Source organism: Nothoprocta perdicaria, unplaced genomic scaffold (assembly GCF_003342845.1).
Source record: "Nothoprocta perdicaria isolate Ctin4 unplaced genomic scaffold, notPer1 scaffold_83, whole genome shotgun sequence".
NCBI classification, from domain to species: domain Eukaryota; kingdom Metazoa; phylum Chordata; class Aves; order Tinamiformes; family Tinamidae; genus Nothoprocta; species Nothoprocta perdicaria.
Genome location: NW_020456121.1, coordinates 2,543,290 through 2,557,026, shown reverse-complemented (window position 1 = coordinate 2,557,026; position 13,737 = coordinate 2,543,290). Strand labels below are relative to the sequence as shown.

The 13,737-nt window shown below is 41.7% G+C and overlaps 1 protein-coding gene across 2 annotated transcripts in view; it reads left to right on the top strand.

The window, feature by feature from the left end:
• Nucleotides 1-625: 625 nt before the first annotated feature.
• The window catches only part of MTX2 (metaxin 2), a 34,232-nt gene continuing 21,120 nt past the window's right edge, over nucleotides 626-13,737 (top strand). Inside the window, exon 1 of one of the 2 annotated variants that reach the window (XM_026052101.1) lies at nucleotides 626-697. Coding sequence is in view for 1 of the 2 variants with exons in the window: in XM_026052100.1 (XP_025907885.1) it covers nucleotides 4,997-5,036 (40 nt within the window). In the remaining variant the exon portion in view is untranslated. Of the gene's footprint in view, nucleotides 698-4,984; nucleotides 5,037-13,737 lie in introns of those variants that run through there. The other variant, XM_026052100.1, reaches the window with a different exon arrangement.

The following is a 13,737-nucleotide window of genomic DNA, read 5'->3' as shown; positions in this document are numbered from 1 at the left end:
AACATAACTCATGCTTGAAAACACAGATTTGTGTGGTCACAGGTGTATGGAAACCAGGGCAAAGTCTCACTGAGCTCCTACTCAACAGCCCCTCCAATCTGTGCTTTTATTTAAAATGAAAACTCCATCTCATGTAACGTAAACGATGAGAAATCTGTTGCTTTAAGCCCACCACTTGCTCAGCTGGGTGCAATCAGTGTGCAGCTGAGGAGCTGCCAGGTCTGGGGGCACGAATGGGCCTTAATGGCCTGAGCAGCCCCACCTGGGATCCCCACAGACCCCTGCCCTTGCCCAAGGTGCTATTTAAGCTCAGCCTGGGTGCTTCMCTCCCTTCCCCAGTGATGCTGTAGCTGTGCTAGCTCCCAGGCCTTCTTGCCTGTGCTTACTACACAGGCTGATGGCCTTTATTTGCCAAGTGAAAGCTCAGACAACACTCAGGTAAGGGCTGAGCCCTGACATCATGATCTAGCTGCCTTCAGAGCATGGGAAAAATATCTTCTGCAGCTGCTTGAATGACAGGGGAATGCAGGAGCCCAGGGGCTGGTATGTCTCCTGTCAGTAAAACAGTGAAGTTAGGATTTCTGTGCAATTGCTTTGATGTTAGCTCAGCGCAGCTGTGAGGATGACAGATGTGCTGAAATAGGCTTTGCACCCCTGAAATTCAGGCTCTGCTGAATAAAAGAAGGCAAGTAAGGAGGTAAGTGAGCAAGGGAAAAGAAAATGATTTCTCTAATGGCTTTCTTGCATAYAGTCTGAGATTCCTGTTTGCTTTCAGAAATGCTGTTTTTGTGCCTCTTAAAACCTTTATGAAAATTCTTTCTGYCCTCATGTGGGTTGTTGACAGATCAATTAATGCTGATGCATTTCCAATTAAATATGCAGCATCTTCTGTAAGTGCAAAATGGTTAGTGTTAGTATTCCCTAACTACTATTTTTTACTGGAAGCATATTCCTAGAAATCATACTTTATGCTATGCATGCAGCTTCATAGCCCAGAACTTGTACATGTAAAAAGTCACTGAACTGAAATCACTATTATATTGTGAAAAAGCATTGAAAGGCAACTTGAAATTGTGAAAAAAAAAAAAGTTAATTTCTGAATCTGTTCTGGTTGTCACCACAAGATGTGCATCAGTTTCCAGGAAAGTGTATGGTACCTGCAGAAGTGAAAGCTGGGCCCCAGTTTTCCTTCAGGCTCTTGCACTGTAGYGCCTTAAACTCATGGGTGTGTATGTTATAACTGAAACTTGGCTTGAGTGATCTTGGCACTATTCTTCACACTGGAGAACAGTGTTTTTGTGAAACAGCACATAGGTAAACATTTACACTAAAAGGTACCAATACTGTGTGAAATCCACAGCCCAGGTTGTCCTGTCTCTCTTGCTCTATGCACTTTGCCAGATCCCTTASTGTTCAGGCACGAAGTCCCTCTGAAAGCACCGTCCTGCTGCCACTTGGCTGTGTTGGCAGGGAAGCACAAACTCCAGCTTGCTTCATTGTGGAGGTTTCTAGCAGCCATAATAGTCTTTTAAGGGCAGTGACAGGCAGCATAATTTAGAGCAGCCCTCAGGATGCCCTATGTTGCACTAAAGGAGCAGCGTGGCAGTGGGCCAGGCAGGGAGCAGGGACTGCGGTGCTGGCTTGTTCGCTCTCCAAAAGAAACCCTTGATGCCACTTGGCCTGCTCTCAAGCACCAGCAATGCTGCACGTGCGGGTGGCTTTAGAGCCTTCACTCACCAGCGAAATTCCTGCACATCTCCTCTGTTCAGAGGAAAAAGAACCAATCCTAGTGTCATCAGTGTCTCCTGGCTCCTGTTCTGCCTTTTGGAAAGGCCTCAGCTGTGGGAAAACTGCTTTGTGGAAATGGGGAGCAGCAGTTTGGGCAAAGTTTTTTGCTTTATGGAACAAAAGGATAATAGAAATTAAACTTGCATGTTATAAAATCTGTCTACTATCAAGTTTCATTTTTAATATATAAAATGACTAGATATCTCCCTGGTGGTTGAATAAGATGGTCCATTAAGGCAGTCCTTTAAGTGAGAGCAGGGAGAAGAGAGGGAATATTGGAGCAGGAAACACTATGCAGGTGCCCTGCTCTTGAGCAGGGAGCCTGAGTGCATCCTGCTGTGCTTGGGAGGCAAACCCTGTGCTGGCTAATTGTTTGCTCAGACACCTGCTGGATTATTTCTTGATTTTTTTTTTCCCCTGTTTGCATCATCTTTATCTAGAGACTGGCATGTTCTGTCAAACAGCTTCCACTTTTAACAAGGCACTGATACATGTCTTTGGCCTAGCTCAAATGTGGTTCACACTCAGACTTATCAGGGCAACTTTTGTGGGATATCTTTTTTTTTCTTATCAGTATTGATAGTGATGAGAGAATGGAACAATTAGGACATTAGCTTAACTTAAAACTGTTGTAACTGTCTAACACAAAGCCACTCAACTTCCCAAATTCATTCAGCTTTTGATTCGGGTGCTATTAAAGCTACTACTGCAACTAGAAATGTGGCTTTCATCAGCACTTGGGAATAATCAGTCCTCTTCCAGATCACTGATTTAGATCTTCAGCCTATTGTCCCAACACTTGCTGGCTCTTCTGCTTTTGTTATTTCTCTAATGGCATGTTTCCATTATCATACGAAGAACATATTCTTACTAATGGTTAGTATTTCAATAGTAATTGCCATCAGAGGACTTTCAAGTACTTTGCAATATATTCATTCACATATATCCTCTGGTGCTTATCAGCATATACAATTTAAGATCTTGTCCTACAAGATGGAAATATATCATTGCATTATCTTGCCTTGACAGTAGAATGAGTATATTTGATCAAATGATATAGTCTGAATTTTTAAAGTGTAGCAGAATACCAAGAGGCATTCTAGAACAATAGAACAACCCTTTTGCATGTCCATTTTCTTATTTGCTTATGATTGTGATGCATAATTAAATATTATGACACTTTTCCAAACTTGCAATGGTCTTTATAGAATTAAAACTATGGAATGCCCTTTTTTTAAGGGAAGATGAAGATGCACAYTTTAAAATGCAAAGCTTCTCTTCATCTCAGGCCAAGATTTCAGAGGGCAGGAAGGTAATGCCCTTTATTGAGTCACTTTGATTATCTCATTGTGCATGAGACACATGGACCCATGGATGTATGGACCCATCGTGCATGAGACACATGGACACATGGATGGATCCCCATCTTTGGCGGGGATATGGAAAGGAACATATTCTGTATGGTCAGAGAAGCACCACCAATAGTTGTAGTAGAGTTCGCTTTGATTCAAACTGGGGTATGCCCAGTTTGCCTTCTTTCCCTCCAAAAATCCCTTTTTCAGTTTGTTCTGTCACAGAAAAAGGTCCAGCTGATGCTGTTCTAGACCAGTGAAGGGGAGCAATATAACCCAAAAGCTATTGGCTGTATTTGACACTTTTGTTTTTGTTTACAGCAGAGAAGGGTTATAAAGTTTGCAATTAGTATGGTCCTTTCAGGTGGTYTGTCATCTTTCTGCTTTCATTGCAGGCTCTAAAGTGTATTCAGCAATTCCTGTTGTCTCCAGGGAACTAATGTGATTATATGGGACTAAGTCCTAAGTAASGATTTATCTTGAGTGGAATAGGAATTAGAGATGGCTTGAGGCACCTTTCTTGTCAGGTCCTGGAGTAGATTACAGTTTTCCCTGGACATATATATATATATGTGTGTGTGTGTTATCACTGAAGTGGGGAGGAAAAGCCCTTAGAGATCCCTTCATCAAGAAGAAATGTGGGGTGCCCTGAACTTGCACCTCTCRCTTCCCCAGCTGTGTCATGCAGAGCGAGCTGAGCTGGCTTTCCATCACCAGCAGGATTCCTGGTGATGAGGGAACTTGTATGATCCAGCTGATTTTAAAGGTCCTTTGTACTGTGGGTCCACTGCACCCTTGACTGATTGCTGCAGGATCATAAACCAAGTTGCACATATACAATATATCACTGAGAGCTGGGAAATACCTGCACTTATTCTTACCATATTTACTTGTTCTTGTACTAGAATAAAGCTGAAGTGTCTGCAGTATTTCAGAACTGAGCCATGTTTACACTGCCGAAGGATTCGGCCTCTGTCATGAGTTATATTACAGATGGCATTACTCCCTAAGCATACACTTTACTACTGCTTCCTGGACAGTGATGTGCCTAATAGTCAACCCAAGAATTCATCACAAGAGAGAATTATGGTAAATAGTCTCATCCATCACGATATTGGACAGTGCTCCTTGCTTCTATTTGACACAYTGAAGTTTTATTTCCAGGCACCTTTTGAAAATATTTCCAAGTTGAGAGGGTTATTATACCCCATCACTAGATTTGGAGTTATATCTCTGATAAAATTTTGATTGGATGTAAATTCAAGGGAATTTTTTTCCAACTTCAACTGGATTATCTAGAGATAGCAGGGTGTAACTCCCAAAATAACTTGTTATGTGAGTAGTCTATAATGTCCTTCAAAGCCTTGGCTTGTTACTAATGGATCTAACATTTTATTTTTTAAGTGATAGCTCYAACAAATGCAGATGTTGGAAAGTGTTTAGGAATGGCAGGTTCAGTGTCAGCACGATCCTGGTGGAATTGGAGCAGTGCAGATGGTGGTTAACGCTGTGGAAAGGCACCGTGTGCCACAGGAGTGCTCTTGGGCACCCATTGCTGTTTAGTCAAATGTGGGACTCCTGTGGTTACTACAGGGCTGAGACTCGGCCGGGGCTCTGCAGCCTCCCTCATCGCCACTTTCTGACCTGCAACAGACATGAAATAAACACGAGGACAGATAAACACGAGGAGACCCCGGGATGGGTTTTTATTCCCCCGCTCAGAAGCTGAAGTCACACCCACGAGGGGCGCTTGGGCCGGGGCGGAGCCGGCGGCCCGGGGCGGAGCGGCGGCGGCGGCCCCGGATGCAGTCGCGGCCGGGCGGGCAGTTCCTGTGCGTGCCCGCGGCGGCCCCACCATGGCGCTGGCGGCGGAGGCCTTCATGACTCAGCTGGCCGGTGAGGGGCGCGGCGGCTCGGCTCGGCACCGCCGCGCGCGGGGCGGGCGGGCGGCCGTTAACGGCCGTTAACAGGCGCAGCGCCGCGGGCGGGCGGTGCCTGGAGGCCGAGGCAGCCGTCTTCCCCCGCCGCTTTCCCTCGCCCCGGCGGCTCCCGTGTCCTCCGGGGTGCCCCGTGCTGTGGGGTCCCAGGGTTCAGGAGCCAAAAGCGGCTCCCGAGGCTGGATGCACGGAGGATCCCATGGGATGCTCGGGAGCCTCCGCAGGTGCAGGATTCCCCAAGCCCGCTGCAGGGCCCGCGGGGCACGAGCTATACTTCGTGCTGCTCCGCGCAATTAACCAGTGTTGGTGGTGCCTTTGGTGTGTTTTATTGGTGTGTGTTGCTAAACATAAGCAGCATGAGATGCACGAGTAGGTGTTGATACTGGTGTGCGGCCTGGGTGGGTGTCCCGGAGTCTGAGCTTGCTGGTGTTTACTTTCTTCAGGAATTACAAATTAGGCTCCAAACTATAAAGAGAATGGAGGCAGCCAATGGCTTTCTTGTTGGAAAGGTTGTTTTGCAACAGCAGCTTTCTGCCAAGCGTGCAGATCTTTGCATGCCACAGAAATGGCAAACAGCAGTTAAGAAGAGTATCAGGAAAATAAATATGTGTGAAAATCTGGAAGGGATAAGGTGAAGTGCTGCATCTGCCGGCTCACTCCTTCCTTGCTCAAGCGACGCTTCCCTGCTCCTAGGGGTCCTGCCTCCCATCCGGAGCAGTCACTGGTTCTCTGGGGATGGCAGTGCCACTCAGGAACTTCTGAACGCCTGTCAAATTCAACAGGCTTGAAGAAGTAACCGCTCATCTTTCAGCTGTCAGTCAATTAACCTCTGTTAAGTGATGCTTATCCCTTAGTTGGAGTAGTTTGTAGGCAGCTAATGCAACAATCCCGGCGGTGTCTCTGTGTTTCTGCAGAGCACAAGTTGTAGGTTCGATAGTATGTGGCTACTTATGTCATCAAGGTTGATTGTTGCAGATGTGTCTGCTGAATCATTCTTTAAAACAAAATTATGACCTTACCTTTGCTTTCCCAAAAGCAAGTCAGTGTCAAAAGAAGCAGCCACGTGGCTTGAAAATAATACTTTGCTAGTGAGTGTCTTGACCTTCAAGGCTTCTTGGTCTCATCTGTATTTTATAGCAGTCACAGACTTAAACTAAGTAAAGGCAAAATCACTCAATTTGTTCACGTTGGAAGATTTTTCTAGAAAAATCAAATTATCCAGAATCTTGACCAATATCCACAGTGCTTCTAGATATCCTGAGATGTTACACAGAGATGCAGAGAATACTTCTTTATGGTGCCATGAAGATATGTGACCCACAAATGTAGAAGTATTTTTGGGGAAGAAAAATGAAGTATCAGAAGGAAAAAAAAAACCCTTTAACAATGATTGTTGTTTTAATATTCTTATCTCTGTATCTGTGATAGTCAGTAATGTCTCTCYGTTATGCATGCATGGAAATGTAAGAATGATCAGGAGTTTTTCTCACCTCCATAATAAAAAGTTTGATGGATTTGTAATAGAGGGGCCTTCCAGCAAACAGTCGCTTTGTTGTGGCGCTTCTGACTGCCTCCAACTGCTGTAGAGACTCTATAGAGCATCATTCCTTTTATGTACATGTGAAAACAGTCATCTCAGCAGTCTGTTTCCTAGAAATGTTTTTAAATATGGGYGGGTTTTAGTAGAAAGGCGCATCTCAGCTACCTGTCTTAACCTTTCCTGCAGGTTGTGTGTGCAGTTCAGAAGCACCACGCTCACTGCCTTGGCTTAATCGGTTGTCAACCTGTTTATGTATATGCAATAATATACACAATAATATACCCTCTCTGCTACTTGCAGTCATTTGAGCATGCTAAGCATAGGCTGCTGCTGTAAGGCATTGATGATTAAATACAAAATGCTGACCACTTYTGTGCAGTAAAACATTTTCTTTGGTAACGCTCTTTCAGTGGCATTCACCAGCCATTCACTTTTTTATTCAGAAATACAAAGATGTTGATACTGTGTCCCAGGGAATCATAAAGAGTTTTTTTCCCAGCTTCATAAATTGTAAGCGTGTCATGTTATGTGTTTTAAATAGTCTGCTTCTGAACTGTAGACTCTATTAATTGGATAATATGGTAGAGAATTTGTTTAGAGGAGCTCAGCATCAATCACATACKAACAGGATAGGAAATGAGTGTTTATAGCATAAGAAGAATTAGGATGCCAGCTTTCAAGTAGTTCAGAAAATTAATCTCTAACATTAGTAGTTTTGGGAGAGACTGTGTGTTCAAATCATGTGGGAAAGATTGTTGAAAAGATGTTTAATTGATCACTAAATTATGCAATATTCTTTACCCATATTTCCCCCCCAAACATTAATTTTAGATGGGTGATCAAAAAGCAGAGAAAATAATACCCTGTTTTGTCCTTTGATCGCTGGAAAATTACTTTTGTTTTATTGCAATAGAGTTATGTCCAAGGGTCRTAGACTACTTTTAATACTAAGGAAAATGAACGCTGTGTGCAAAACAGATGCCCTTCTGCCTTAGATATTTTACATTCTTACTGAGTCTCCCTCCAATGTGATATGTCAGAGTAAAAATAAATCTCATACGTGCATGTTTTATGTATGAAGACAAGCTGCAATTTTGGCTTAGAATAAATATATTGAGAATGAAAACTGGCCACGTAAACTGTTCCTGCAGTAAAGACATRTGATTTAAACAACTGAGTATGCATTTTGTGCATCAAAATGTGCTTATGTAAATGCTAACAGTTCTTGAGCTTGTATGGTGAAAAAATAGTCACACTTGCTAATGATGGATTGTCTATAGCACAGGTTGCTTGAAGATACTACAAAGGTGCCTGCAGTCAAGGAAAGGTGGTTGGGAGGTACCAGATTTGTCGGGTTATGAAATGGTATCTGCCAGTGGGCTTAGGGGTRGGCTCATACATGGGCTTCAAAAGGCTGCAAGGATTTCAGCCAATCTGTTGAGCAAATTGCCTTTCTAAGTTGGTTTTTTTTTTTGGTTAGGGAGGAAAACCAKCTTTCTTTCACAATTATGATATTGCAGTGTGCTGTTCATTTTGAAATAGTGTTATTTCATGTGTTTTTTTAAGAAGCAGCGTAATTACAAATCGTAATAGAATACGCTGCTTTGGATATTTCTGCGTCCGTTAAGAGGTCTTGCTCCAATCATCATCTTATTGTTACATGTTTTCTATTAAAGTAATATCTTTTTTTCCTTATGAGACAAGACTACATTGCTTTAGGAATATGMTAACAAAATTAGTAAATTAAAAATAACATGTATTTTGGTATTGCTCCATTTGATTTGGAAGTGAGCTTCCATTAGTTATAAAATGACCTGGGTAAGAGTGATGTCCAGGGGGAACTGTGTGCTAGCTCACGGGAGATCGTRCAAGGATGGCTTTGGAGAGGAATCAGATTTTTCTCCATTTTTATGCTACGTTTTTCCTTTTGGTCCCATAGACCCTGTTCTCTGAYAGTCCCTAGGCACTTATCCAGTCTCCTTCTGCAGGTTTTTACCTGTAAGCATCTCCTTCAAACCAAGAACTAGTGAAAGCTGGTTGTTCTCCTTTCCTCTAGGTGACCAGGTGTCCTGTGCATTGCTGGATATTTTCAGGCCTCACTTTGAAGGTATAATGGGAGGAAAACTGCAGGCACATTCTGGAAATGTCTTTATTATTTTAAAGTTAGTAGGTAGAAGACAGTTATGTGAACTTGAGTAATATGAACTGAAAGAAGTTGTATGTAATAGAAAAGCTGATGAAATGCATCAGAAAGACTGCAAACATCCAAGGGCAGATACCAATGATGTTGCAAAGAACATAGAAAACGCGAAAAACAATGCTAGTTGGGTAAAAGAGGAAAGAAAAAGTAAACTGAAGTACATGAGTTAAATTGGAAAGTACAACCTCAAAAGTAGGAATGCTGAAAGAGACATGGGAAGTCAATTATTGTCAGTTTTGCCTTCCTAGTTACTTAGTTACAAACTTGAAGTCAATGCAATGCTTGTATCCTCAGCGAGAACTTTCTAGGAGGTTTTATCCTATTGCACTTGTATTTTGTTTTCTATTTGAATGTTGTATTGGAGAAATTCTGGACTCACTGGAGTGTGTTCATTAAAAGTCTCAAGAAAGAAATGGAGAAGAAGGTGAAGATTTGATTATGAGRAAGGGTTTAAAGGCTCTCAGGTTTGAGGCAGGGAGTTTGCAGTGTTTCTTGGAGTAAGGAAGAGCCTGAGAGAYGCAACTACAAATCTCTGCAACAAGCAGAGGTCTCAGCTCTCCTCACCCCCTTGCAAGACTCAGGCATGTGGAGTCTCTGCTGTCAGTGCTTTTAGCCTCCTGGTGCTGTGGCACTTGGGCCATGGGCAGGATAAGGAGAAAATGAAAGGCTGGAAGGATCAGGGCTAGGTAGGCAGGGGTGTCTGTGGGGAGCAGCTTTTGGAGCAGGTAGGTCCTGTTTGGTGGAAGGACATAGAGGATTTCTGTTGTGGACCAAAGTGTGGGTGCTGTGGCTGAGAAAGCAGGAAGCTGTTTGGGATGCAGTGGAGAAATGGGTTCCAGGCTATTGGCCAAATATTCCTGGGAGAGAAGAGTTCAGACTACTACAGACAAGGAGGAGATCTCAATCTTGGAGAGMTTCCAAAGAACGAATCTAAAATACACAAATGCAGACAACTTGGCTAAGAAATATCCCATCTAGTAAAGCACTTCAGGCACTCATGAGTATTGTACCTCAGCACTCTCCTGCCCTTTAATGTAGCTCCTAAAGTTGCTCTTTAACTTCCTGAATCAGGGCCAAGTGGAGCAAGGGACTTGAGCAGCATAAAGGGAAGTGATTGATTTGGAGAGCTATAAAAAGCTGTAATTAAGAATTAGAGAACTTCTTTGAGAACATTTATGCTGAATATCAGGAACAAGTAAAATAGATCCAACTCTTCATGACTTTATAAATAAATCTTTTGAGAGCATTTAGCTGGCACTCACTCTGCTTTTCAAAAGAAGTCCAGATGTTGATTTAGGAGCAGCTTTTGTTTATGAATTTGATTTTGGTGGCTTTTCTTGGCCTTCCCTCCTCCTAGCTGTGAGGTGGGATTCAGCAGGTGCTGAGGATTTCCCTTCCCGGGCCTCCTGCAACTGGAAGAGTGCTGAGCATGACCGAACCTGGCTGCCTGTGCTCACCAAAAGGATGATAAAGAATTGAACAAATGTTTAAATGCATGCAATTAATAGCTTTCTTGGAGGGTGAAGAAGCAGATTCTGTCGTACTAAATGACTGTTGCAACAGCGTGTCACCTGCAGACCCTTGTGCTGATCCAGCCACGGGAAGCTCAGGTTTGAGAATTGCTGCTGAGATTGAGTCTTTATGTTGACAAGTCTGCTCAATCAATAACTACTGAACAGTCATGATTTATCTGAATTGCAGCCTCACTAAGAGCTGGGATGGATTTAACCAAATGATGTAATTATTTGGAACATGATTTAACATGTGCTGTTTAACTCGTGTGAAAGTCGGTCTTCATTTGGCAAGGCAGCATGAAGCACTTTCTGGTCCCGTGTCAGGAGAGCTGGGGAGTTGTTGATGCTTTCATTTTTTTCTTGGCCCTTGTTAGTTTACAGAATCTGGCCAATTACAGAAAATTGATCCCCACTCGATGTGGGTGGCTTGAACTGGTTGGTCTTGAGACAGCTAATTCACAACTTTCTCCTACTTCYTTTATTGATCATTGCTAATGTGTGAGATGTATACTTTTAATTGCTTGGGTTCTGATGTGTTGCAGCTTCACTGTATTAATCAAAATATATTCCTGCACTTATTTCCTGTATTAAGCATTTATAAACAGCTCAATTCCTGGCATTTTCTTGTCAAGCAGTGTATTGCTCTTTGCAAGTGTAATCAAAGTTTGAAGTCTGTAGTATGAAAATTTAATGAAGTGGTCATCTGCCTTTGATGCAGYTTAACATCAAATAATAAATAAGCCTCTTTCCTTCTGAAGCCTGTGGAAGAATTTGCAGCATTTTCTTGGAGTTACTGCCTCTAAATATAGCGAGCAGCAGTTCCACCCCAAAAGCATTGGTCTTGTGAAACCAAATAGGCCAAACTAACCATTTTCCTGCTGATGGTGATGATGTGTGTTACGTAGTGCTTGGAGACTTGTAAGTAACATTGCTGGGTGTGGATGCTGCCCAAAAGCAAGGCTGGATTTCTTTTTAGTATTTACTCTTGTGAGAAAGCAGTTTTGAGGTATCTCATTATAATTTAATCAAATTTGTACCTAAGGAGATGCTAAAGGAAATTGTGATAATAATGTGTAAGTTCATTGCTGCTGCTGAATATTGCAACACAGTGGTTCAAATAAGTCTTTTTTTTTTTTTTTTTTCAATAGATATCTTACCTCTTGCCAATTTTAGCAAGTCTTTAATGTCATGTGAACCAAACTGGTAAATATAGGCGTTTTAACCTTCCTCTATTTTATTCAAGTTTTGTATCAAAGTTTAAAAAGTCTAAAGATTTAAAAAAAAAAAAAAAAAAAAAAAGGCGGGGGGGGCAGACAAAGATCCGTGCAAATGTTACAAATTCAGAGAATCTTGTTCCTGGCACAGTTCTTAAACTTCTACTCACTGTTTGAGAAATTGCACTGAAAAAATCAGATGATCTAGTGCCAAGTACTACTAGTCTCAGTTCCATAATATGAGACAGTAAACTGCTTGAAAGAGATTTATTCATTTGAATAGTTTATTATTAGAAGATAATAAAATGAATATGTTTACTGAAATGTAGTAAATTTTAGTTTGTAGGAGTTTGAAGTCAGAGATTGTCTTGACTTTCTTGTTTGGCTCACAGTTTAGCTTCAATACTTATTAACTTATTGAAGTTAATTATTCAATAATTAACATTATAGGAAAATTCAGTCTTAGTTCTTTAGCCATGATTCTTAGGTGGCATGGGCTAGTTTTATAACTGAAAATAATTTCCAATCTGCACTGCCTTCCAGAAATATTCTTGCATCACCCACGTTTTATGGCATTGCCAGGAGCTGGGAACAATTTAATTTCGAGTCGAGTGTTTTCCTGCAACATTTTTTTATCTGCTAATAACTTTATTTCCATTGCAGAAGGAAATATCTTGATGTATGGATCTAGAAGTCTTTTTGCATTTATCTGTGCCTGATATTCAAGGCTGCTGTAGCTTGACAACAGATGTGCTAGATGAGTGGCAGACTAGCAAGGCAAACCACATGGCACTTGTACCCTCTGTGCTGCCTGGAACTGGTTATTCATACTAAACTTCTGAAAGGTTGTTGTTTAGCTTATTCTGCAATATAACATGCAAAGTATTTCATGTTTTACCGTTTTCACAGTCCAAGTCTTACTTTTGCTATTACTGTTTTTTTGAAGAAACAGGATTAAAGGCCTAACTGTAAAGCATTTATTTCATTCCAGCTCTTTCATCATCGGTCTGAAGCTGCTTGGGGAAAAGTGGATGAAAATGTCTGTTCTCCGTATTCCTATCCAGGTTGCACTGACAGAGGATGAACAGTTTCACAGCTATTCCAAGCACAGAATTTGCAACTTTTTTTTTGTGCTCTAATAAAATGCATGGACGGCTTGGAGAAGGGATTGTTGGTGCTAAGACACTGCACATCGATTTGGGAATTTGTTGCAATGCCTTTCTCTTCCACTGACTTCTCTGTGGAATTGCTGCTCATTTCTGGAGCAGAAATTCACCTCTGTGCAAGGACTTCTGAGCAATTCATAGTATGYCTTGTTTGAGAGCAGCAGTTGGGTTGAGATGTGCAGGCTGTCAGGTGAGCTGCTGGTAGCGAAGACTTAATGCTTAGTGCTCTTAAGATACTTAGTGCCCTTAAATATTTTTTCTTAMGGTATATGTGCATTCTTCTTTCTTGCTGCCCCCAAGGTATTCAGGTGTATAAGCTCTTATTGAAACAGTTCAAAATATCTGGAAATGTTAAAATCCAAACTCTGACTGAATATCCCTGGCCTTAATGTAGCTGGAGTAAAAAAAATTCATGCCAAATCTGAAAAATGCTCCTACTGTCATGCACTTTTAATGGCAGAGAATGTGACATGACTATTGTGTCTCTTCCAAGTTTTTGGAAGCTGCACGTATGAGAAAAAATGATGAATTTCATAAGTCCTTCTCTAATATGACAGATGAGGAGCCTAGAAACCTAAGTAATTAAAAATGTGTGCTGGAACACGCAGCATACAATTCTCAGAATTATCCTCCAAAAGTCTAATTTGGTACCTGTGAACCATAACAACTCTGTGACGTCTTAATTCTCTGCCCTAAACTGCTAATAAGTAGAATACTTGGTGACTAACACACACCTTGAGCTTAGGGAACTTTTCATTTATTTGTAGGCACCTTTCAAAACCAAAGGAGATTTTATGTAGTTGGCCTGTTTGTCATTTAACTTCTCTGGTTGTGGTGATGTTGCAGCTGTTGAATTCTCAGCTTCTGGGGCTGATGTCTTTGGGGAAAAAAAAAGGCTTACACAGTGATACTGTGTATGTATTCATGTCTCCTGCATTATATTATTTGCCAGCAACTTCTGTCATCTCAGACAGATTAAACAAGAAGGACTGGTCCACAAAATGGTTGTTTCCTATAATTGTTAAA